This window comes from Artemia franciscana, chromosome 11 (genome assembly GCF_032884065.1).
Source record: "Artemia franciscana chromosome 11, ASM3288406v1, whole genome shotgun sequence".
In the NCBI taxonomy this organism is placed as follows: domain Eukaryota; kingdom Metazoa; phylum Arthropoda; class Branchiopoda; order Anostraca; family Artemiidae; genus Artemia; species Artemia franciscana.
Window position 1 is genome coordinate 17916935 of NC_088873.1, and position 25319 is coordinate 17942253.

General features: G+C 36.3%; 1 protein-coding gene across 3 annotated transcripts in view; it reads left to right on the plus strand.

Moving 5' to 3' along the window:
- The window catches only part of LOC136032907 (dimethyladenosine transferase 1, mitochondrial-like), a 40151-nt gene that overhangs the window by 13083 nt on the left and 1749 nt on the right, over positions 1-25319 (plus strand). For all 3 annotated transcript variants that reach the window (XM_065713347.1, XM_065713349.1, XM_065713350.1), the window contains exons 3-5: positions 1171-1370; positions 10848-11005; positions 19036-19189. In XM_065713347.1, coding sequence (XP_065569419.1) covers positions 1171-1370; positions 10848-11005; positions 19036-19189 — 512 coding nt within the window. The remainder of the gene's footprint in view (positions 1-1170; positions 1371-10847; positions 11006-19035; positions 19190-25319) is intronic.

A 25319-nucleotide genomic window follows, 5' to 3' on the forward strand; every position in this document is an offset into this window, starting at 1 on the left:
GTGAGCAAAATATTTCTCTAACAAGCACTACTAAAGGGAGAAAGACTATGGTACTTGCAAACCTAGCAGCGTTTCTATAAAGTGTATTCATATACTTATGATACAACATGCTCTTTGTAAAGCCATTATTGAAAGATTCTTTTGTTAAAAAAACTTGGTACTTTTTAATGTGTTGCACGTTAAATCGAAGATAAGCTATATTTAAATTGTAACCCATTGAGCTAGTCGACACATGAATAAACTTAGTTTATGAAAATTATAAAACTTATAGGCTATGAACATGAATAAACTTCGTTGAGTGATTTATATAAATTCGATAAGGAGATTGAATAGAACAGTAAATGCAGTTGATGCTTTTGTGTTAATGAAAAATATAACTTAAAATTTTTTGGGGGGAAAACGCCTCTTATTCTTTTTTTGAAAGATCAGTTGCCTAAATAAATAATGTGTGATTTTAATAGTAAATTTTACTTTTTTCAGATGATGATAATTATTCTTACTTCTAATAAATTACTTTATGCTTCTATTAGGTGCATTTTCTATTTCCAAACATTTAAGAATATTTCGCATTGTGGCTGAGGTGAGTCTGAGTACTCTTGAGCGAGGGGGTTTGAGAGTTTACTGTTACTGTTTACCACTATTGGTATACCTATTGTTTTTAAATTGCGCATGAGATTTGGACAACGAAATAGGGGATAGAATCAAGATCCATGCAGCCCAGCCTTAGATGGGGCCTAAAACAAATCATGGAATAAGAGAGCTCTCTTAGAGGCTTTAATGCATTATGATTAAAACTTTATAAAACACTTCTGATTGAAGATCGGTTTGTTTGTTGTTTCAAGCTGTGTATTTTGGGTAGATTACAATATATTCAAATGTCAATATTTGTATTTAAATTTTACCTGCAATTCAATACTGTAGTAATTGAACAAATAATCAAAGACAAATACTGTTAGGTGGCGTAGTACTGGGTTTCATTTATCTCTTAAATCTGGTAATTAGCATAGAAAATATACCCTAGACTATGGTAATTTGTATTGCGTGGCTAATTTTTTAGTTGTGCCTAGTTGGTCCTCACCAACTAGTTGAACCTGTGAAATGAAAAATCTTTTTCAATTTGAAGTTTTTTGTTGCTACCTTTTTACCATTAAAATTATATTAAAATTCTAGCAACTGGTTGAGGCGGCCGATGGTCGAATGTCTGTGATAATGGGTGATATTCTTTCATACAATATGGGTGCTCTTTTTGACCAAAATCTAGCTGTTCCATGGGAATCAGAAGAGATACCACAACTTCGTATTGTTGGAAATTTACCTTTCAACGTGGCAACGCCTCTTCTTATCAAGTGGCTCGAGTGCATATCGAATCGGTATTTGACTTCTTTTATTTTGTTTTTATTTTATTTTTTGCATTTTTGACATAGTACGGCACATGAAAATGCTTTTGCGAAGAAACAAATTTCTCCCCCCCCCCTCTCTTTCTCTTTCTCTCTCTCCCTCTCTCTCTCTCTCTCTTTGTCTTTTATTCAGTATCTCACTCTCTCTTTTCCCCTCTATCTTTCTGAAGTCGTCACAGCTGCAGTGCTAGCTGCATCCTAGTAAAGAGCGAACCACGGCTCATAGTAACCAAAGATTCAAAAAAACAAATTTCGAAAAAAACTTTTTGGTGACAAAAAACTGCCATTTGCAGCTGATTCAGGAATGGAAACTATTATCTTGATTAATCCTTATAGTAAAATGCCATTACAAAAAAGTTTGTTGGAATTTTGAAAAAGAACTTGAAACCCCTCGAAAATAGTATGGGATCAAAATAAAAGTGTACTTTTGTAATCGCCATCTCCGTATATGAAAGGGGCTTTTCCTCCTCAACGCCTCGCTCTTTACGCTAAATTTTGACTCTCTTAACTCTACTTTTTAAAACAGTAAAAAACTTTCGCGTAAAGAGCGGGGCGTTGAGGAGAAAAAGCCCCTTTCATATACGGAATAATTTCTATTTGTTTTAAGTTTTAATGTCGCTCCTTACTTTCAGTTAAAAAAAAACTTTTTTTATTTAATTTTTAGAAGTTTTTGAATTAATGCATGTTTTGATCTTGACTCGCCGCACATAAATAATTAAAACAAACTTTACATATTAATTTTTTTTTGCTAAATGGCTTTCTCATAGTTTTAATCGGAAGATTTTGAGAAAAAAGGAGCGAGGGAGCAGGCCTAGTTGCCCTCCAACTTTTTGATTACTTAAAAAGGCAACTAGAACTTTTAATTTTTTACGAACGTTTTCATTAGTAAAAAATATACGTAACTTACCTAACAATTAATATTAATATAACATATATTAACTTACCTAACGAACTTCTATATTCGTATGTTTTTATTGCATATATGAGGGGTTCACCCCTCGTCGATACCTCGCTCTTTACATTAAAGCATAAATTTTGTCCCAATTCCTTAAGAATGACCCCTGAATCACAAAGGCCGTAGAATAAATAGTTGAAATTACTAAAACTACTTTAGTGTAAAGAGCGAGGTATTACGAGGAGGTAAACCCCTCATATGCGTAATAATTTCTGTTCGTTTTAAGTTTTAATGTTGCTCCTTGCTTTCAGTAGAAAAAATTTTTCGTATCTATTTTTTCATTGTTTTTTAAATAAAGCTAGAAAATACTGCGCCCACTTCATTGAAATTCTCTTTCCCCATGACAAATTCATCCATGGAAAGATCCTCCCACGTAACCCCCTCCTCAAGTTCCCCCCTCCCCAAACCCAAAAAAACTGAAAACGTCTATACACTTCCCAATAACCATTACTAAATGCAAACACAGGTCAAAGTTTGCAGTTGTGGGGGAGTAAGTCGTACCCAAAGACATAGTTATTAGGTTTTTCGACTATGGTGAATAAAATGGCTATCTCGGAATTTTGATCCGGTGACTTTGGGGAAAAATGAGCGTGGGAGGGGGCCTAGGTGCCATCCAATTTTTTGGTCACTTAAAAAGGGCAGTAGAACTTTTAATTTTCGTTGGAATGAGCCCTCTTGCGACATTCTAGGACCACTGAGTCAATACGATCACCCATGGGAAAAAAAAACAAAAAAAAACAAATAAACACGCATCCGTGATCTGTCTTCTGGCAAAAAATGTGAAATTCCACATTTTTTGTAGATAGGAGCTTGAAGCTTCTACAATTAGGTTCTCTGATGCGTTGAATCTGATGGTGTACTTTTCGTTAAGATTATATGACTTTTAGGGGGTGTTTCCCCCTATTGTCTAAAATGAGGCAAATTTTCTCAGGCTCGTAACTTTTGATGGGTAAGACTAATCTTGATGAAATTTATATATTCAAAATCAGCATTAAAATGCGATTCTTTTGATGTAACTATTGGTATTAAAATTCCATTTTTTAGAATTTCGGTTACTATTGCGCTAGGTCGCTCCTTACCACGAGCTGTTCGATTTACATTATACAATATAATTAAAATACAAAACTTGTGTAGCCCGCATAAAATAAAAGACGCACTTGTAAAGCTCTCAATTGTGTTTCACCGGTTATGAAATCAATAAATTTTACTGCACAATTTAATTCTCTAAGAAAACTCGAGCAAGCTTATTTTTAAGTAAAGTGCTAGTTTTTTCAGAATTCTACAAACATAGGGAAATATCACGTGGCAGTTTATTTGAAACGGTTTTTAAAAAATATATTGCAAAAACCACGAAGCAGTAATTTTTGTTCGTTTTAAATTTTAACTTTGCTCTTTACTTTCACTTGAAAAACCTTGGTCTGTTTTTTTAATATTACATTTTGTGAGATTGTAGAGTCGTAGAATGGTGTTAGGTTTGCCAGAATAGTTGTGTATTCAGAGGATGAGATTTGGCAATGTTTCCACTTCTCTAGTTGGATTTGAACTAGAGTTCTCAGTCTTGCTGACTTGGTATGAGAAATATATATTTGTATAGTTCTTCATAGTCAGATTTAATTAGGCGTCACTACATGTACAACACTCCCTGGTGGTGTCTAGAATTTGTTGAGAAGAAATAAAGTGAAAAGAAAAGAACCAAGGTGGAGTTGATCATTCCTTCTGAAATATGAAAAATTATATTCAGTTAGATTATTAACAATTAATTGCTTTGTGTTTTCATACTTAGACCATGGTTTGAGGGGGGAGGGGGGCTTCTGAGAATCTCCAGAGGACATCAAGGTCCTTGCGATTTTTGCCTGAGTTTCTTATTATTTTCATGGAAGAAATGTTATATCTACGATATAATATATTTGCTCAAGTTTTCGATTTAAACCCCACCCCTACCCACTGAAATGAGGTCTTTCTGAGAAACCATCAAGACAAAATAAGAAATGAGCTAAAATATGGGTATTAAGACGGCCCAGAAGCGCAAGTGGCTAAGTCTACTGATTAGATACATTTGTACTTCTGGTCATATAACTCGATAATTACAAAAGGCATACGCGTTAGAAAAAAAAAATAAACATTAAAATTTAATACACAATAGCAAGATTGTCTAATAAAATTTAGATATGCATTTAGCAATCCCATAGACAAGAGCCGCAATCACTAAGAAAAAATCAAACACTTTGGCAAACACCAAGTGACATATAGCGATCGCAAATTCTGTCGGTCTCTCTGTCCCGGTTTTGCTACTTTAGGCACTTCCAGGTAAGCTAGGACGATGAAGTTTGGCAGGCGTATCAGGAACCACACCATATTAAATTAAAAATTGTCGTTTCCCCGATTCGACCATCTGTTGGGGAGTGGGGGGGGGGGCGCTTAAATCGAAAAAAATAGAAAAAATGAGGTATTTATAACTTACGAACGGGTGATCAGATCTTAATGAAATTTGATGTTGGGAAGGATATCGTGTCTCAGAGCTCTTATTTTAAATCCCGACCAGATCCAGTGACATTGGGGGGAGTTGGGGTGGGGAAACCTAAAATCTTGGAAAACGCTTAGAGTGGAGGGATCAGGATGAAACTTGGTGGGAAAAATGAGCACAAGTCCCAGATACGTGATTGACATAACCGGAACGGACCCGCTCTCTTTGGGGGGGGGGGGGTTAATTCTGAAACATTTAAAAAATGAGGTATTTTTAACTTACGAAGAAATGATCGGTTCTTTATGAAATTTCATATTTAGAAGGACCTCGTAATTCAGATCTATTATTTTAAATCTCGACCGGATCCAGTGTCATTGGGGGGGGGGCGTAAATCTTGGAAAACGCTTAAAGCGGAGAGATCAGGATGAAACTTGGCGGGAAGAATAATCACAAGTCCAAGATAAGTGACCGACATAACCGGACCGTATCCGCTCTCTTCAGTGGAGTTGGGGGGGGGGGGTAATTCGGAAAAATTAGAAAAAAAATGAGGCATTTTTAACTTACCAACAGGTGTTAAGATCTTAATGAAATTTGATATTGAGAAGTGTCTTGTGCTTTAGAACTCTCATTTTAAATCCCGACCACATCCAGTGACATTGGGGGGAGTTGGAGGGGGGAACCGGAAATCTCGGAAACCGCAAATCTTGGAAAACACTTAGAGTGGAGAGATCGGGATGAAACTTGATGGGAAGAATAAGCACAAGTTATAGATACGTGATTGACATAATTGGAACGGATCCGTTCTCTTTGGGGGAGCTGCGGGTTGTTAATTTGGAAAAATTAGAAAAATTGAGGTATTTTTAACTTAAGAACCGGTGATCGGATCTTAATGAAATTTGATATTTAGAAAGGACTCATGTCTCAGAGCTCTTATTTCAAATCCCGACCAGATCTGTTGAGATTTGGGGAGTTGGAGGGGGAAACCGGAAATCTTGGAAAACGCTTATAAATGTCGTAGATACGTGATTGACGTAACCGGACTGGATCCGCTCTCTTTGGTGGAGTTTGGGGGTGGGATTCAGTGCTTTGACGAGTTTGGTGCTTCTGGACGTGCTAGGACGATGAAAATTGAAAGGTGTGTCAGGGAGCTGCACAAATTGACTTGATCAAGTCGTTTTCCCTGATTCGACCATCTGGGGGGGGGCTGAAGGGAGAGGAAAGATTAGAAAAATTGAGGTATTTTTAACTTACGAATGTGTGATCGGATCTTAATGGATTTTTACATTTAGAAGGATCTCGTGGCTCAAAGCTCTTATTTTTAATCTCGACCGGCATTAAGCCCCTGATTTTCCTTTTAAAGCAATCAATTGATTCTTAAAATATGCTAGAGCTCATGCCATATGAGCTCTTGGCTCTTGGCTCTTCCGACCTCGTCACAAGTGCCATGTGAGCTCTTAGCTCTTGTTTTTTTTTTTTTATTCAAAGTTACTTCCAGTGGTGTTTAAATTTGAATATTACTGCTAAGTCTACTGATTAGACACATTCGTATTTCTGGCTATATAACTCGATTGGGTGCTGTAGGAACTGGTAACTTCGAACAAAAAATTGTAAAAAATCAAGATTATTGTGTGGTATTGTTCTTTAAACTTGTATTTACTCGAAATTATTTTTGGGATTTTGGAAATACGTCCTTCTGCATCAATTGACAGCTTTAACAAACTACTAATCCCTATTCAGTGAGAGCTATATCAATCAAAAAATAGTATTCAAAGTTACTTCTAGTGGTGTTTAAACTTTAATATTAAAATACTTTGAACAGGAGCTGGAGGATTTTGATTTATTTTGGCGTTTGAAAAAAAGCTTGGGGGAGGGGGAGAAATGCAGTATTAATTCTAAAAGAACAGTCAAAATATTGTAGCATAATGTGACCGAAATCAGGACCAATCACAAATTTTGTGCCTTGACTGAGTCTGAGGAGTGAAAGATTTCACTTTACCAAGTACAGACGGACGGAGGCTGAGTTTTTCATCCTGGAAAAATAGATGGATCCATCCTTTTTTTCTCCAGAGGCATGTCTGGTTCAGCAAGCTGTCAGAAAAAAAGTATCTACCTCCAACACTGAAAAAGAAAACTTGTAAATGCTACCCGTGAAGTACTTTGCACTGATCCAACGTCCACCAAATACAGAAGAACCTGACACTGTTACTGACGGTCAGTTGCAGAACATGATAACTAACTGTACAGAAGTCTCCCGTATTGGCAAAACTAGGTCCTACCAGCTTCGGTTTTCTCGTCGAGAAGACACTGAAAAAAACTCCAACACTAAAAAAATAATCTGTAAATACTACCCGTGAAGTACTTTGCAATGAACCAACGTCCACTCACGCATGTTGGTGGGTAATTTGAACCTGTTTTGGCTGCTGTCTCACGCGACACCATAGAAGAAACAGGGTTTGCTGACTTATCAATTTCAGTTTCAGACTTACTCTCGCATTCTGATATGTCAGACTCGAAACTTGAATCCCCTGTATTTCCAATTCTTTTCCCCGGTGCGCTTGCGCCGAACATTCCTCAGGCTTCAAATCTGTGGGCTTGCGGTAGATACAATAAGTCTTAACTGACGTTGTCTGCAACCTCTTGAGGAGTTTGCTGGCCTTAAAGTGGATAGTCCTGGATGACTGGAAGATGATAAGCACTGCCATGCTTGAGATTTCTTTTCCGTTTTCCGTTTGTCCATTTTTTAATCAGTTGTATTTTTTCTCTGTGCTTTTTTGCTAGAGCAAAAAAGATGTCAAGAAGCTGCTGCTCAAAAAGTGGTTGCATCAATTTGACTACTCAAAAACTGTTTAAAAACTTCAGGTTAAGAAAGAAACTTAATAAAAACTAGATTCAAAACATTTCTCAAATTCATTACTTACTTTTAAAATTTTACTTCCTTATCTAATGAATTTTAAGAACATCAAAATTTATTCTTTCATTTCTTTTCTTTTTACTCCATAAAGACCAGCATAAATGCCCTTCAATAAAAAATAAATCGCATTTTTCTTTATTTTTTCCATATTATCCTGATATGTAATTCTTTATCTCTCCAGTTGATTGCTAACTAACTTTAACCCCAAGAAGAAAGAAAAGTAGGCCTGAAATAATTAAGAAATGGTCCAAAATGCGTACAGTAGTGAAAAATTAGCAAAAGAGATGAGCTTGATTTGCACCTTCCTCTTACCAAATGATTCCAAGTGGTCTCAGAAAGGTCTGGACAAAAAAATGAAGATCAGTCCAGTGCTATTTTTAACAGTTGACAAGTACAGAACACTGAAATCCAGACTGTATGAAGTCAAGGGTAACTTGAACAAATGTTCGAAGTTATTCCCCCCCCCCCAAAAAAAAAAAAATATAAGAAACTTAGAACACTGCTGCCATCTTGAATCTATGGAATTAGGAAAATGATTCAGCTGAAAACTTTATCATTCAGATCCTCATCTACAGAAGAATATCAGTCCTAGCTTAGTTCATATAAATAAAAAAAAGGTAACTTACATTTAGCGCTTTTAGGCAATTTTGGACGACTGAAATTCTCTTGCAAATAGCAAGCTAGTATTTCGTTTGACCTGAATACAAGAATTGTCAACTGATTCAGCTCGTATCTGTAAATGATCTAGTAAGAAATTCAGTCGAGGAGTTCCGCTGTTGTCAGGAAGAGAACGCCGATTGTTCATTACTGATATTGTCCAAACAAACCCCTAACGTTCGAAGTTACCCCTTTCTACGGTACTACTTAAATATAAGTATGGATGTAAAAGAAAGAAAAAAATTAGCCTTAGTATATAAAATAATTACGTTGGAACCAAATTTGGCGATTTTTCGCCAACTGAAGAATATTGAATATTTTGAAAATGTTTTTATGCTCAAACACATTAATCCAGCTCACCCAAACAAATCCAGAATAAAGTAAAGTTTTTTTTTCCAATGTTTCTTTTATGGAGTTAATGCACTTGGTCTCTTAACAGTTCAAATAAGCCTTATATGTATTTAAAGAATGCCCTAGATTAAAGGTTAAAATGAAACTTAATACTATGGGTTTTTGGATCATCATTTGTAACCGCTCCCCTTTTTTGGCCGGATTAAAGTAATATAAGCTGCATCCAACAATACAAAAAGTTCACTATTATTGTGAAATGTTAAATATCAGCTTCAATGATCGCGGTTTCCCAATTAGAGTTTAAAAAAGAAAATCTTACGCAAATGAAAATAAATCTCTTTGAACCTGAATCCTCTTAAATATTACGGCTCCGTAACTACCACAAAATAAAATTGTACCGAAAGCTTAAATTAGCACCTTTGGAATTAAATTCCTTCGAATCAAAGGGGAGAACTTGTAAATCGTCTGTGTCGGTTACCAGGACAGGATAAGGAAAAGGAGGGTAAGGAGGACGATGTGCAGAAGGATAAGAAGATTTGCTGCAGACCCACCACCATTCTAGGAAAATTTGGAGTTGAAATTTATGAAAGTTTGATATTCAAGGCTAACTTCCATTATTCCTTCTACTATTTTTAGTTTTTTTTAAATGGATTTAGCCAAGATTTTAGTTGTAATGGGGAAGGACAATAACCGTGATTTATTCTTGGGGAGCTTAGATATTAGAAAAACTTGTTAAGCTGATGCTGATTAATACCATATGTTTTTTACCGTATCAAACCCTGGCTGTCTGTAGTCTATTATTAATACTAATCTGATCCGTATTTGACAAATAGAGTTGGGTCTTGAATGTCAGATTTGTGTTGCCCCGGAGTCTCACTGTTTGGCACCACGAGTCTAAAATGTCACTGGCAAACTAACTTGAATCAGATTTATTACTTTTCTGAATCAGTTCATTATGTTTTTCACTAAGGACGTTTTTGCATAGAATGAAACCGAATGCTCAATTTGGTCATAGGTTTAGCCAGTTGGAACATGAAAGGCACTGAATAGGCAGGCATAGGCATATGTTAGCGTAAGATGGAATTGGTAAGATAAATGGTAAGATAAGAAGGAAGTTATTGATTTGATTGGCTTAATTCGTCTAGAGATGATATTTACGTCATTGTAGGTAAACTAACGCCAAACTTCAGTAGGTAATTACATAAAAGGGTAAAACAAAATTTAATTGACCTAAATTGGGTAGACAACTTCTTTTTAATCAAATTGTCATTTATATTCATAAAGAAAGGATTTGATATATCTGAATATCCCTTCAAATATTTTCAAGAGTGGGTAAAGATGCTAGTTTGAGTGCAAAAAAGCTGTTGAAAGAGTCTAAGACTGTCCCAAAATTTTGTTGTTCGGCCAAATAGGACAGATTAGAAGTAGATTATTCTATTTAAGTAGGCTTTGGACCACTGACTATTTATAAATTTGCAAAAAAAAACATTATGTACAAGGTGCATAGGGTTTTTGAGGACGTTTTTAATACTTGGTTTGTTGATAACTATATCAAATGCTATAGAGCTGTTTAGTATATAATATAATGAAAAGAGAAATCATCAATGTAACAGCACAAACACACAAAGAAAAGAAAAAAAAAGAGATAGAAGGAGAAAGGGAAAACTGTTTTCCTAAATTAGTGGTTAATATAGACCAGCACTTGAATGAGGCCTTAACCCTACTCATCCATACAACCACATAGGTCAAACAGCATAGCCATACACAATCAACCATAAAGAATAATCCATGGATAGGCAGTCATGTCGTCAATAAGTATAAGTCGTCATTCACCAAACAATAAAAACAATAAGGACAAATAATTCAGAGGCAACAATCCAACACAAGGGCTCATCAGGAGAATACACTTGCCTATAGGGTTTCGGCACTTTAAATTCTCTACCCAGTCAAGTGTTGTGCCAACCACAGAATATCCATGGCATCCCCGCGTCCAATTCTAACTTTAATTCATCTGCTAAGCATTGGTAATGTTCAGTTTGTGTTGAATTCATGATTTTGGATGTTTTTATTTATTATTTTGTTTATAACCTTGAAATGTAATATATTTTGCAGTTCAAACGCTTGGTCTTACGGCCGTATTCCGATGACATTGACGTTTCAAAAAGAAGTTGCAGAGCGGATCGTTGCACAAATAGGCGATCATCAGCGGAGTCGACTAAGCGTCATATGTCAATATCTATGTCACGTTTCGCATAGATTTACCATACCAGGTAATACTTAGTTGCCTTGTTCATTTCTGAGTCCATTCACTATTCTGCTGGGCATCAGCATCAGCAGATTTCGGGCATCAGCAGAAATCGGCGAAAAAACAGCAATTCAATATCTTAACCCTCAGGGGTAGGATATCATCCAAATTTGTAGCTAACAATGACAGAATCGACCTAGAAAATATGAAAAAAGCTAAAAAATTTAATATTTCCACGTGTTTATGTAATAAAAATTCCGTTTATACTCGATTTTTCCTTGTTCTTCCATTTTAAATTTGTATATCTTTGGATGTGAATCCCTCGAAATTCTCTCCTTATAAGGTAATGAACAGAGAATTCTTTGCATAACTTTCAGACAACAGAACTAGTTCCTTTCGCAGATTTATTCGTCTGTCAAATAATATGTCCGTATCTTGCTCTAAAAATTTGTAATTGGTTGTTCGTTTGTTTTTTGTTGTTGCATTTTTTTCCGTTCTGTCGATTTGTTTGATTTGTATAGCAGTGCCAAAATAGACGATAACATTGGATTCAAACATTAAGTTGTATAAAAATGTGTTCTAGGGCTATAAAGAGAGCAAGGTTGAGATGGCTAGGATATGTTTTGCTGATGGAAAATGACAGATTGCCAAAGATTGTCCATTTCGGCCATTCATCTAGGGCCAAACAAAAAGCAGGTCGTCTCCGAGTGGAGTAGGAAGAGATCGTAAGAAAGGATTTAAAGGAAATAAGAACTTCTTTGGAGGGTGTAAAGAGGGAAGTTTTGAATAGATTGGGATGGAAGAAGAGCGTGCACAGTTGTGTTGCCCTCAGTTGGCTTAGTGCTGCAATGAGTTATAAGCAGCAGTAGTAATATAGCCCTCTTTTTTATATTGGTCTTTTTTTCTTTTTTCTTTTTTTTTTGGCCAAAACATAGACGATAAGAATGGAAGCATTGAATTGAGTGGAAAGTAAACAGGGAAATCAAACAGAAATCTTTCCTAGGAGTTATATTTATGTCGATAGATAACAGGACAGTCTCTGACAAATTAAACTAATTTTTCCGCAAAAATTGTTTCGTTGGCGAATAGAAAGCTATAGGAATTTAAACACCATTATTTTATGTAATAAATCAGTCAAAATCGCTGAACTTGGCCACTAGAACTACGTCACACCCCAAACTGTGACCCCCCCCCCTCCCGCTCTTCTGTCTGTTGGTCCAGGACACTTGACTTCGTGCAGATTATCTGATTATATAACCACCTTGTGTTGCTGCGATACATCTTTTAACCTTAGAACTTCTTTTTACAGGTGGATGGAAAGGTGAAAGTATTTTAGAAACCATCTTGGTTTGAATAGAGGCTTATATGATTACGTAGTTATACTAATATTATATTATATACTAGCGTATTATATATATTATATAAATAAACTAGTTCGTACCAAAGGCCAATTTGGGGATTACAATAGTTACTCAAAACAATGTCGTTACCCCCAAAGAAAATATTTTTTCTTAATGAGTTAAAACTTGGGAAAGATTCTTTTACTGGTAAAAATAAAAATTAATAAATAGAAAGCATGGGAAACATTGACCCCGCTTGCCTCTTGAGTCTTTTTTGTATATTATGGTTCATTGTAGCCTGTCTCAAGTGCTTTGCATTCAAGTTGAGGCCTGAATCTTTACCTATTTTGCCTACTTCTCCAAACAGGCTAAAGTATAATTTTCTATGTTACAAGTTTTAGAAGTCTGTTTTCTTGTGATGGGCAAACCATATTTAATTCATCTTGGTTGAAGAAGCAGTACCCTAGCGGATTCATCTTGTTTGAAGAAACAATACCCTGGTGGATTCATCTTGGCTGATGAAACAATACCCTGGTGGATTCATCTTCGCTGAGGAAACAATACCCTGGCGGATTCATCTTGGTTGAGGAAACAACACCCTGGCGGATTCATCTTGGTTGAAGAAACAATACCCTGATGGATTCATCTTGGTTGAAGAAACAATAGCCTTGCGGCACCCGTATGTCGAGTGGTACACCAGTATCACTAACGAAAGTGGCCAATTTGGGGATTACAATAGTAACTCAAAACACTGTCGTAACCCCCAAAGAAAGTATTTTTTCTTAATGAGTTAAAACTTGGGGAAGATTCTTTTTGTCTTTTGATGAGGTGTCGGATTTGCAGAGGCATACTGGCGTTTCAAACAGTTCGTGGTAACGAACTGTAGTAAGGAGCGACCCGGCTCAATAGTAAACGAAACTCTAAAAAACGGAATTTTGATGCTAAAATATACATCAAAAGAATCAGATTTTCATGCTGATTTTAAATAAAATAATTTTCATCAAATTTAGTCTTTGTCATCAAAAGTTACGAGCCTGAAAAAATTTGCCTTATTTTAGAAAATAGGGAAAAACACCCCCTAAAAGTCACAGAATCTTAACGAAAATCACACCATCGCATTCGGCGTATCAGAGAACCCTATAGCAAAATTTTCAAGCTCCTATCTACAAAAATGTGGAATTTTGTATTTTTTGCCAGAAGACAAATCACGGGTGCGTGTTTATTTGTTTGTTTGTTTTTTGTTTTTCTTTTTCCAGGGGTCATCGTATCGACCAAGTGGTCCTAGAATGTCGCAAAAGGGCTCATTCTAACGGAAATTAAAAGTTCTAGTGCCCTTTTTAAGTGACCAAAAAAATTGGAGGGCACCTAGGCCCCCTCCCACGCTCATTTTTCTCCAAAATCAACAGATGAAAATTTTTAGATGGCCATTTTGTTCCGCATAGTCAAAAACCATAATAACTATGTCTTTGGGAATGACTTTCTCCCCCACAGTCCCTGGGGGAGGGGCTGCAAGTTACAAACTTCGACCAGTGTTTACATATAATTATTGTGAAGAAATGGTTATTGGGAAGTGTACAGTCGTTTTCAGGGGATTTTTTTTTGGTTTTGGGGGTGGGGTTGAGGGGAGGGGGCTATGTGGGAAGATCTTTCCTTGGAGAAATATGTCATGGGGAAATAGAAATTCAATGAAAATGCGCAGGATTTTCTAAAATTACTATAAAAAAACAATGAAAAAATAAACATGGAAAAGTTTTTTCAATTGAAAGTAAGGAGCAGCATTGAAACTTAAAACGAACAGAGATTATTACGCATATGAGGGGTTCTAAAAATACTTTAGCATAAAGAGCGAGGTATTTAGGAGGAGATAAATACCTCGCTCTTAATGCTATAGTATTTTTAGTAATTTCAACTATTTATTCTACGGCCTTTCTGATTCAGGGGTCATTCTTAAAGAATTGGGACAAAAATTATGATTTAGTGTAAATAACGAGGTATTAACGAGGGTACAAACCCCCTCATATACATAATAAAAATTAAAGAATATAAAAGTTTGTTACGTAAGTTAATTCTTAAGTTACGTATATTTTTTACTAATAAAAAAATTCGTTATAAATTAAAATTTATAGTTGCCTTTTTATGTAACCGAAAAATTGTATGGCAACTAGGCCTCCTTCCCCATCCCTTATTTCTTAAAATCGTCTGATCAAAACTAAGAGAAAGCCATTTAGCCAAAAAAGCAATTAATATGCAAATTTCACTTTAATAATTTATGTGTGGAGAGCCAAAATCAAACATGCATTAATTCAAAAACGTTCAGAAATTACATAAAAAAAACTATTTTTATAGGAGCGATATTAAAACTTAAACGAACAGAAATTACTCCGTATATGAAATGTGTTGTCCCCTCCGCAATCCCTCGCTCTTTAAGCTAAAGTTTGACTCTTTGCCACAATTCTGCTTTTTGAAACAATTAAAAGCTTTAGCGTAAAGAGTGAGGCATTTCATATACGGAGTAATTTCTGTTCGTTTTAATTTTTAATATCGCTCCTTACTTTCAGTTAAAAAAACTAGTTTTTTTTTAGGTAATAGGAGGTATGGGACACAAGCCACGATTGGGATTAAATATTTTTCTTTTTTCTTTCTTTTTTTTATGTTCTCTAGTTTAACCATTAGTTAAAATAATTAGATATAGAGTTGCCAAATGGGCGTGTTTGTTCTTTTTAGATGCTCTTTTCAGGTTTGTTGGTATTGATTGAACTTTTTAATCACCGCATTTTTCAAAGCGCTGCTAAACCGCAACTTCTACACATTTCCGCTTGAAAATTGAATTGATTCGTTATGAACCAAAATTGAGCTATATTATTCAATTACGCACTGTAATACTAGCGAATGTATTCCCGTACAAATCCTCTAGGAGAGAACGGTTTCCAAGAGAAGATTAAACCTTTATTTCTGCCCTCCTGTAAAATTACGACAATTTGAGATGTATCCTTTCATTTGGGGTAGACTATATAATCTTTCTAAGTATTTTAAATTGTAATTATCGCTTTTTATAGAAATTGGGAAAGGTTCAAGTTCAAGTACATTTATTTATTAATCGCACATACATGTATATATATGACATTGGCCCATGGGGAGACAAGCTCGAAAAACTAGGCCTAGACAAAGAATAAAATAATAACACACTACAATACAAAGATAAACATGACGGCAAAGATACAATAACACAACAATAGTATGAAAGTAGCAGCTAGCTCAGGATCATTCAATACTGCTGAAGAAATTAAGAATGTAATATTATTAAATATAAATTAATACTGGAAGATAGCTGAGAGGCCCATAATAACCCAGAGCAACGAACCATACAAAAACTTTGCCTTACTAAAAAGATACTTAATTAATTAAAAATAATCCTGAACTAAATGAAATTTAAGGTTCCTTTTTATTAAATGGATAGAGGAAAATTTATCAATAAGAGCCTTGTGAGCATCCCAGCACCGAGCTATTGACACAAACGGAGCGAATTTAGATCTCTCAGTATTATACTTGTCAATGTAGATGTCCTTTTTTTGTCGAGTGTTATAATTATGTAAATCTTGTGATTGGGAGAACAAACTTTGATGGAGGTAATATGGGGGTAATTTCTTAATGTCATAATTAATTTTGAAAAGAATTGCTCCAAAAGCAAATTGTTGAGAGACTGGAAGTATATCTAGATAAGTATATAAAGATGCAGTAGAAGACTGGAAGTTCAATAGGTGATGGAATAAAAAGTTTAAGGATTCTTAGGGCTTTATTTTGTAAAATCTGTATTGGTTTAATATGGCTTTTAAATGTAGATAAATATACTAGACAAATATACTATTTGTGTCAAATGCGCCGTGCTAAATAAACCGTTAATAGCTTAGTTTCATTGTACACTGGCTTGGCAAGGGAGTTTATCCTGAAACCTGTTTTTCAGTCTGGTTGTACACTGTAAGGTGTACGTTGCGTAGTTGGAAAGAACATATTTAAACAAGAGCTAAGAGCTCATATGGCACTTGTGACGAGGTCGGAAGAGCCGAGAGCTCATATGGTACGAGGTTGGAAGAGCCAAGAGCTCATTTGGTACTTGTGAGAAGGTCAAAACCTAAAGAATCCTAAAGAACCTAATGAAATACCTCATTTTTATAATCTTTCAGAATCAACCCTCGCCCCCACTCCCCCAAAGAGAGCGGATCCGCCCTTCCAACTCCCCCGAATGTCACAGGATCTGGTCGGAATTTGAAATTAGAACTTTATAGCACAAGATCCTTCTAAATATCAAATTTCATTAAGATCTGGTCACCCTTTCGTAAGTTACAAATACCTCAATTTTCAAAATTACCTCCCCCCTCCCAATTCCACCAAAGAGAGCAGATCCGGTCCAGTTATGTCAGTCACGTATCTTAGACAGGTTTCTATTCTTCCCATCCAGTTTCATCCTGATCTCACCGCTTTAAGTATTTTCTAAGATTTCCGGTCCCCCCAACTGCCCCCCCCCCAATTACGTTTGATCCGGTTGAGATTTAAAATAAGATATCGGAGTTACGAGGTCCTTCTAAATATGAAGTTTCATGAAGATCCGATCACTCCTTCGTAAATTAAATATACGTTATTTTTCTTATTTTTAAGAATTACCCCCCCCCCCCCGCAATTGAGCGGATCCGTTCCAATTATGTAAATTACGTATGCAAGACTTTTGCTTATTTTTCCAACCAAGTTTCATCCAAATCCCTCCAATCTAAGCGTTTCCCATCATTTTGGGTCTCCCCACCCCAAACTTCCCCCAATGTCACCAGATCCGGTCAGGATTTAAAATAAGAGCTTTGAGCCACGATATCCTTCTAAAAATCAAATTTCATGGAGATCCAATCACCCGTTCGTAAGTTAAAAATACCTCATTTTTTCTAATTTTTCAGAATTAACCCCCCCCCCCCCAACTACCCAAAAGAGAGCGGATCCGTTCCGTTTATGTCAGTCATCTATCTAGGACTCGTGTTTATTTTTCCCACCATGTTTCATCCCGATCCCTCCACTCTTAAGTGTTTTCCAAGTTTTAGGTTTCCCCCTCCCAACTCCCCGCCCACATCACCAGATCCGGTCGGGATTCAAAATAAGAGCTCTAAGACACGATATCCTTCTAAAAATCAAATTTCATTGAGATCCGATCACCCGTTCGTAAGTTGAAAATACCTCATTTTTCTAATTTTTAAGACTTACTCCCCCCCCCAACTACCCCAAAGAGAGCAAATAAGTTCCGATCATGTCAATCATGTATCTAGGACTTGCGCTTATTTTTCCCATCAAGTTTCATCCCGATCCCTCTACTCTAAGTGTTTTCCAAGATTTTAGGTTTCCCCCCTCCAACTCCCCCCAATGTCATCAGACCCAGTCGGGATTTAAAATAAGAGCTCTGAGACACAATATCATTCCAAACATCAAATTTCATTAAGATCCAATCACCCGCTCATAAGTTAAAAATACTTCATTTTTTCTATTTTTCAGAATTAATGGGCCCCCACTCCCCCCCCCCAGACGGTCAAATCGAGAAAATGACTATTTCTAATTTAATCTGGTCCGGTCCCTGATACGGTTGCTAAATTTCATCGTCCTAGCTTACCTGGAAGTGCCTAAAGTAGCAAAACCGGGACTTTAGGTTTCCCCCCTCCAACTCCCCCCAATGTCATCAGATCCGGTCGGGATTTAAAACAAGAGCTCTAAGACACAATATCATTCCAAACATCAAATTTCATTAAGATCCAAATACCCGCTGATAAGTTAAAAATACTTCATTTTTTCTATTTTTTGCGAATTAACCGGGCCCCCACTCCCCCCCAGATGGTTAGTCGTTTTCCCAAATCGGGAAAACGACTATTTCTAATTTAATCTGGTCCGGTCCCTGATACGCTTGCCAAATTTCATCGTCCTAGCTTACCTGGAAGTGCCTAAAGTAGCAAAACCGGGACCGACAGACCGACAGACAGACCGACAGAATTGGCGACTGCTATATGTCACTTGGTTAATACCAAGTGCCATAAAAATTAAATTGTAACCAAGTTGCATGTTTTAAAATGTATTTTGGGTTGCTGAGAGGAATATAACAGATAAGCTTGTTTTCACAGAAGTTTTGTGCTGTAAAGTATACGTCGAGTTTCTGAGGGAGATACATTCAAAAACCACTATACCAGGAAGTTGTATATTACATGGTGTGCCGTGTACTGTTATCCAGAAACCTGTTCCCTAGCGAAGTTTTACTGTATAAATTTACGCTGTGTTAATGAAGAATACATATAACAGCCTGTTTACCCGCAAATTTGTACGGTTAATTTTTTGCGGGGAATATATTCAAGGTCTCTTTTCCAGTGAAGTTGTACGTTGTAAAGTGTACGTGGTGTTGCTGTGGGGAAGATATCCAAAAGGCTCTAGTCAAGTTATAAGCATTGGTGTTGACTGGTTCTATTTAATTCTTTTTCCATCTGAAATATAATTACCCTTGAGGTATTTACTGTCCCGTAAAATCAATTAATATCAAAATATTTGTGTTAGAGAAATATGTTGCAAAACTTTTCAATTTGGCACTGGAACGCAAATATTATTGTATTTTTATAATATTGATTGTTTACGGAGACTGCTTCAGTGTTGAACCCTAATGCAGAAAAAAACATTTTGAAGAGCTATAACTTTTCTCTTACAGGAAAGGCATTTGTTCCCGCCCCTGACGTCGACGTGGGAGTTGTGAAGTTTCTCCCTAGGGTTGAGCCATTGATCAAACTTCCTTTTCCCCTTGTTGAGAAAGTTGTTCGTGAGACTTTTAACACTAAAAACAAAATCATGTTCAATTGCCTAAGGTGAGTTTATCTTGTTCTATTGGAAATATGTAACAATTATGAAGTCAGCTATGCCCTGCTAAAACTAAGTATCTGCATTTTTTAAGTTTTCAAGAGAATCGTAATTTTTTTTTTCATTTTTGGAACGGAAGAAAAAGATGAAGATACGGAATTTTGTCATTAGGTTTTCGGAAGTCTGTTTTCTTCCCTTTGTCTTAACTCTGTTTTTTGTCGGACGTAAATACTAGGTTTTTTTAGTGTTAGTATGTCCCTGCAAATTTTGGGCAGAGGAAAATGGTGAAACCGGTTTTTTCCTATAGAACCGGAAAAGACCGGTGTTTTTACATTTTTAAATACTAAGTCTCGTCTCAGAAAGTACAGCAAATAAAAGAAAATCCTTAAATTGTTTTAAAATTGGGGGCGGTCCATCCCTAGTTGAAGATTGAATTTATCGGCAGATACTGGATTTGTGGAGAACAGCCGAAGTGTTGAGGAAGGACGCCTTTTGACAAATATTAATTTAATGATGTTTTTAAGGAAAAACTTTTCATAGAAAAATAAGGAGCAATGTTGAAACCTAGGACGAGTAGAATTGAAGTCCATACAATATGCCAAACTTCAAAGGAGATAAATTATTATAAATGTAAATAAAGTCTAAAGGGAACAAAAAGTAAAATTAACAACAATGTTGAGCTTAAAATAAGGAGCGATGTTGGTAAAAAAAAATAAGGAGCGATGTTAAAACCTAGGACGAGTAGAAATTAAATCCAGACAGTATGCCAAACATCAAAGGAGAGAAATTATTATGACTGTAAATAAAGTCTAAAAGCAACAAAAAGTAAAATGAAGAACAATGTTCAGCTCAAAATTAATACAAATTATCATGAATAAGAGTTGAACTGCCATCTCCTCTCAAATAATCTAAATAGGATGAAGAGGGCGAACTTTTAAATAAATTGAGAGGGGGTAGGACTTGCCCCAGTTAAAGATAAGCCACATTTGCTGACGGTGCCACAATTAGTGGTAAGGATAGAGTTTAAGAGAAATGTGCAGAACATATTGAGAATTTTCTAAACCAGGATAGAATCACAAGAAATGATATAGAGGAAAATGAACTTTCTAGAATGAGAGATGCATCATATAAAGTTTTACGAGAAGAACAGTGTGGTTTTAGGTAGAGAGGAGGATGTATCGACCAAAATTTATTTCTTAGATTAATAACTGATAAATCTTTGATTCAGCCGATAGAATAGTTTTAGCGAAGGTCTTATCCTGTATGGTATTCCGGGCAAATACACTAAAGTAATTAGTGCTAGGTACGAAAATAACATTGCTGCAGTTGAGGTAGGAAATGAGGCTAGTAACTGGTTTTGTAATAAATCATGAGTCAAGCAGGGTTGCGTTCTGTCCCCTTTCATGAGAATCATTTTTATGAACTCAGTCTTAAGAAACACAGTAAATGAAACGGGAGAACACGGAATCAAATGGGGAAGCAAACTCTCCTGGACTTAGATTATGCTGATGATTTATGCATCCTAGATGAAAGTTTGAGTAAAATGAATGAGCTTTTAGAGGTTTTGTGAGTTCAGAGTGAGAGAATAGATTTGAAAATTAATGTTAAACTAGGAATAAGTAAAGATGAAAGTTTGATTTTGGGTAACAGGAGGATCGATCAAGTGGACAGCTTCACTTTCTTAGGTAGTATTATTAGTAAAGACGGTGGTTGCAGTGAAAATGGTAGAAGTAGAATAGCCAAGGCCCAGGATGTTTTTTCACAGTTGAATAAAGTTTGGAAGAATAGGAAGACAAGTCTGCAAACCAAGATTAGAATATTGGAAGGTATAGTAATGACAGTGGTCAAATGTATTTCTGAAGTATGTGCGTTTCGAAAAGCGGATGAAGATTTGCTGGGTGTTTCTAGAGAAATTACCTACGGATTCTTCTGAGTACCCGGATAACTGACCGCATTTCAAACAGTAGGCTGTTCGAAAAGTGCTGTCGAATCCTGCTTTCTAGGGCTATAATGAGAGAAAGTTTGAGATGGCTTGGGCACGCTCTGTGGATGAAGGATGACAGATTGCCAAAGATTGTCCTTTCGGCCAACAGTCGATAAAGTTGATAAAGTTTTTTATCACAGTTGATAAACGTTCGGAGAATAGGAAGATAAGTCTCCAAACCAAGATTAGGAAATTGGAAGCTACAGTGATGGCAGTGGTAAAGTATGATTCCGAAGCATGGGCGCTCCAAAAAAAGAAGAATTGCTAGATTTTTTCCAGGGAAATTGTCTACGGACTGTTTTGGGTACCCGATTGACTGAACTTCACACAGTGAGATGTGTGGATTGTGGTTCAATCCCGCTTTCTAGGTATATAAATTATAGAAAGGTTGAGATGGCTAGGGCACGTTCTATGGATGAAGGATGACAGACTGCCAAAGGCTGTTTTTTTCTACTGGCTTTCTAGGGCCAAACGAAAAGCAGGTTGTCCCCGGTTGCGGTTGGAGGATGTCATAAGGAAGGATTCAAGGGAAGTGGAACTTCCTGGTAGGGTGTAAAGAAGAAGGTGTTAAGTAGGTTGGGATGGAGGAGTGCATGTAGCTTCATTGGTCTCAGGCGACTTGGCACTGCAGTGAGTATTTAGTAGTAGTAGTAGTAGTTAGTAATAGTAGTATTGGCTCTTAGTTTTCTATTCTTTTGTATGAAACGTGGTTAAAAGTGAAAATATGGACTAGAATATATTTTCTGTCAAAATATTAAAAATAAGTAAAAAAAAAGAAAAAGCTGTTCAAAATGTGTACTGTTTTCAAGTAATTCACAGGTAACACTCTAGCTTTAGAAGGTCTGAGGGGGTGGCAGTCCGGTTCTTTTTTTTTAGCAAGCATTTTTGTTATAAGTTTGATTTGTTGTATAACTTTGCTTCTATTTAAATATTAACGAAGATGACACTGCCACCATGCTTGTCCTTATATTTTATCCGTGCTCATTTTAGGTTTTAATATAGCACTTATTTTTCCTTAGAAAACTATTTTTTCTTTTTAAAGAAATATCTTCTTACTCTAATTTATGGTTGAACACCTGAGGTTTTTTTATGGCACTTGGTATTAACCAAGTGACATAGCGATCGCAAATTATGTCGGTCTGTCGGTCCCGGTTTTGCTACTTTAGACACTTCTAGGTAAGCTAGGACGACGACATTTGGGAGGCGTATCAGGAACCGGACCAGATTAAATTAGAAATAGTCGTTTTCCCGATTTGATCATCTGGGGGAGAGTGGGGGGCCGGTTAATTCGGAAAAAATAGAAAAAAATTGAAGTATTTTTAACTTACGAACGGGTGATGGGATGGGGGGGGGTGATGGAATATTTGGAAGGATATCGTGTCTCAGAGCTCTTATTTTAAATCCCGACCAGGTCCGGTGACATTGGGGGGAGTTGGAGGGGGGAACCTAAAATCTTGGAAAACGCTTAGAGTGGAGGGATCGGGATGAAACTTGGTGGAAAAAATAATCACAAGTCCTAGATACGTGATTGACGTAATCGGAACGGATCCGCTTTCTTTTGGGGAGTTAGGGGAGGAACGTTAATTCTGAAAAATTAGAAAAAATGAGGTATTTTTAACTTACAAAGGAGTGATCGGATCTTAATGAAATTTGATGTTTGGAAGGATATCGTGTCTCAGAGCTATTATTTTAGTTCCCAACCGGATCCGGTGACATTGGGGTGAGTGGGGGGGACCTAAAATCTTGAAAAACGCTTAGAGTGGAAGGATCGGGATGAAACTTGGTGGGGAAAATAAGCACAAGTCCTAGGCGCATGATTAACATAACCGGAACGGATCCGCTCTCTTTGGGGAGTTGGGGAGGAAGGGTTAATTCTAAAAAATTAGAAAAATGAGGGTTTTTTAACTTACGAAGAAGTGATCGGATCTTAATGAAATTTCATATTTAGAAGGACCTCGTAACTCAGATCTCTTATTTTAAATCCCGACCGGATCCAGTGTCATTGGGGGGGGGGGAAATCTTGGAAAACGCTTAAAGCGGAGAGATCGGGATGAAACTTGGTGGGAAGAATAAGCAGAAAGATAAGTGACTGACATAACCGAACTGGATCTGCTCTCTTTGGTGGAGTCGGGAGGGGGGAATAATTCGGAAAAATTAGAAAAAATGAGGTATTTTTAATTTACGAACGGGTGATCAGATCTTAATCAAATTTGATATTTAGAAGGATATTGTGCTTTAGAACTTTCATTTTAAATACTGACCAGATCCAGCGACATCGTTCAGTGCTTTTGCGAGTTTGGTGCTTCTGGACGTGCTGGACGATGAAAATTGGTAGGCGTGTCAGGTAGCTGCACAAATTGACTTGATAAAGTCGTTTTCCCCGATTCGACTATCTGGGGGGCTGAAGGGAGAGGAAAAATTAGAAAAATTGAGGTATTTTTTAACTTACGAGTGGGTAATCGGATCTTAATGAATTATGATATTTAGAAGGACCTCGTGACTCAGAGCTCTTTTTTTAAATCCCAACCGGCATTAAGCCTCTGATTTTCCTTTTAAAGCAATCTATTGATTCTTAGAATTTTGCTAGAGCTCGTACCATATGAGCTCTTGGCTCTTCCGACCTCGTCACAAGTGCCATACGAGCTCTTAGCTCTTGTTTTGCTTAAGAATTAAAACAGTAGATTATACTATATAAATTTAACGTAAAATTTGTAATCACTCTTAGTCTGTAAGCAAAAATTTTTTAGTTAGCATTTCTTGAAATCTGGGTATTTAGAATTTTCAGAAAACACAGAAAACAAATTTTAGAAATATATTTATTAATACAAAATTAAAAAACAATTCATGAAGATATAATAAATGAGGCAAAAAGTGAATAGCTGGGGGGGGGGAAGTAGTATACATGTTGCGGTCTATGGTTGAGTTTCCTTAGCATAGAAATGTTAAAATACTGAATACAGAACCTATTTGGTAAAAATCAAACGCGCTTTGTGAAATATGTGCTTAAGGTGTGTGGATGCTGAACTACTATTTGGCAATATTAACCTCATACTTGTAATCAAAAGGTCGGGCATCCTTAAATACCCGCTAAGGTTAAAATCAAACGTGCTAAGAGTTGTTTTATCTAGGATGGCCATACTCTGATATTGGTAATTTATAATGAATCATATTTAATCATTTAGGAGTCGAAAGAGGTACAACATGTCTGCATGTTTCAAATATTTGGGGTAGGGATAGTTTCTGGACCTGGGATGGGCTGAAGAGTGGTACTTTGGGTCTTAAGATTGGAAATTGTAGTATGACTGATTCCAAAAAGCCATAATAAGTCCACTGTTTGTGAACCTTGTGCTTAGTGTGTTTGCTTTTTATGTGTATGCCTCAATAATAACCTCAGGTAATCAGCCAGGTCCGAAAGCATTAGATGCTTACTTTGGTGGAAATGAAACTCCAATTGTTAAATATAAGGGGTTTTTCGCCGTCCAACTGTTTGCTAACAATGTTAGCTAACAGGTAACGGCGGAAATACAATTGTTAGCTAACAAAAATAAATTCTCCTTCAATTTTCTTCAACAAGCATTCGATTTGTTAAAGATATTCACTTACAATGTTAGCTAACAGTTTTTGAACTGTAGAAACACTATTGTTGGGAAAATACTTAGCTATCAGTTTTTTGTTTTGACGATGGAAAAACTCTTATATTTTTAGTTTGTTTACGTATGATTGTTCATAAATTAAAAGTTTGCTTAGAATTACTCCCTTAATAACCCCTGAATGAACATTGCTCAAAAGAAGTAAAGCATGTCCATTTGTGTCAGTGAGTATGTCCCCTTAGGTGTAAATAAAACAACATTTGCAAAATAAATACTTAACGCATTTTGATGTTGGACCTTGATATTACAATATCATCAGAAACTAAGATTTCAATTTTGGTGGAACTGCTAATACCTTTTATATTGTAAAGTTTGTAAAGTGTTGTTTTGTAAAGATTGAAGAGTGAGACGTAAGCCATCCGTCCCCTTGAACGAGGCCGTATCGGGGGGATTAAGGGGTTTGACCTCCCCACCCGCCGTAGGCCTAATGTTTGTCCGACTGGTAAAAACGCGACAAAAATTGATATAAATAGATTTTTAATGCTTTTTTTTAAGTTTTCTTTG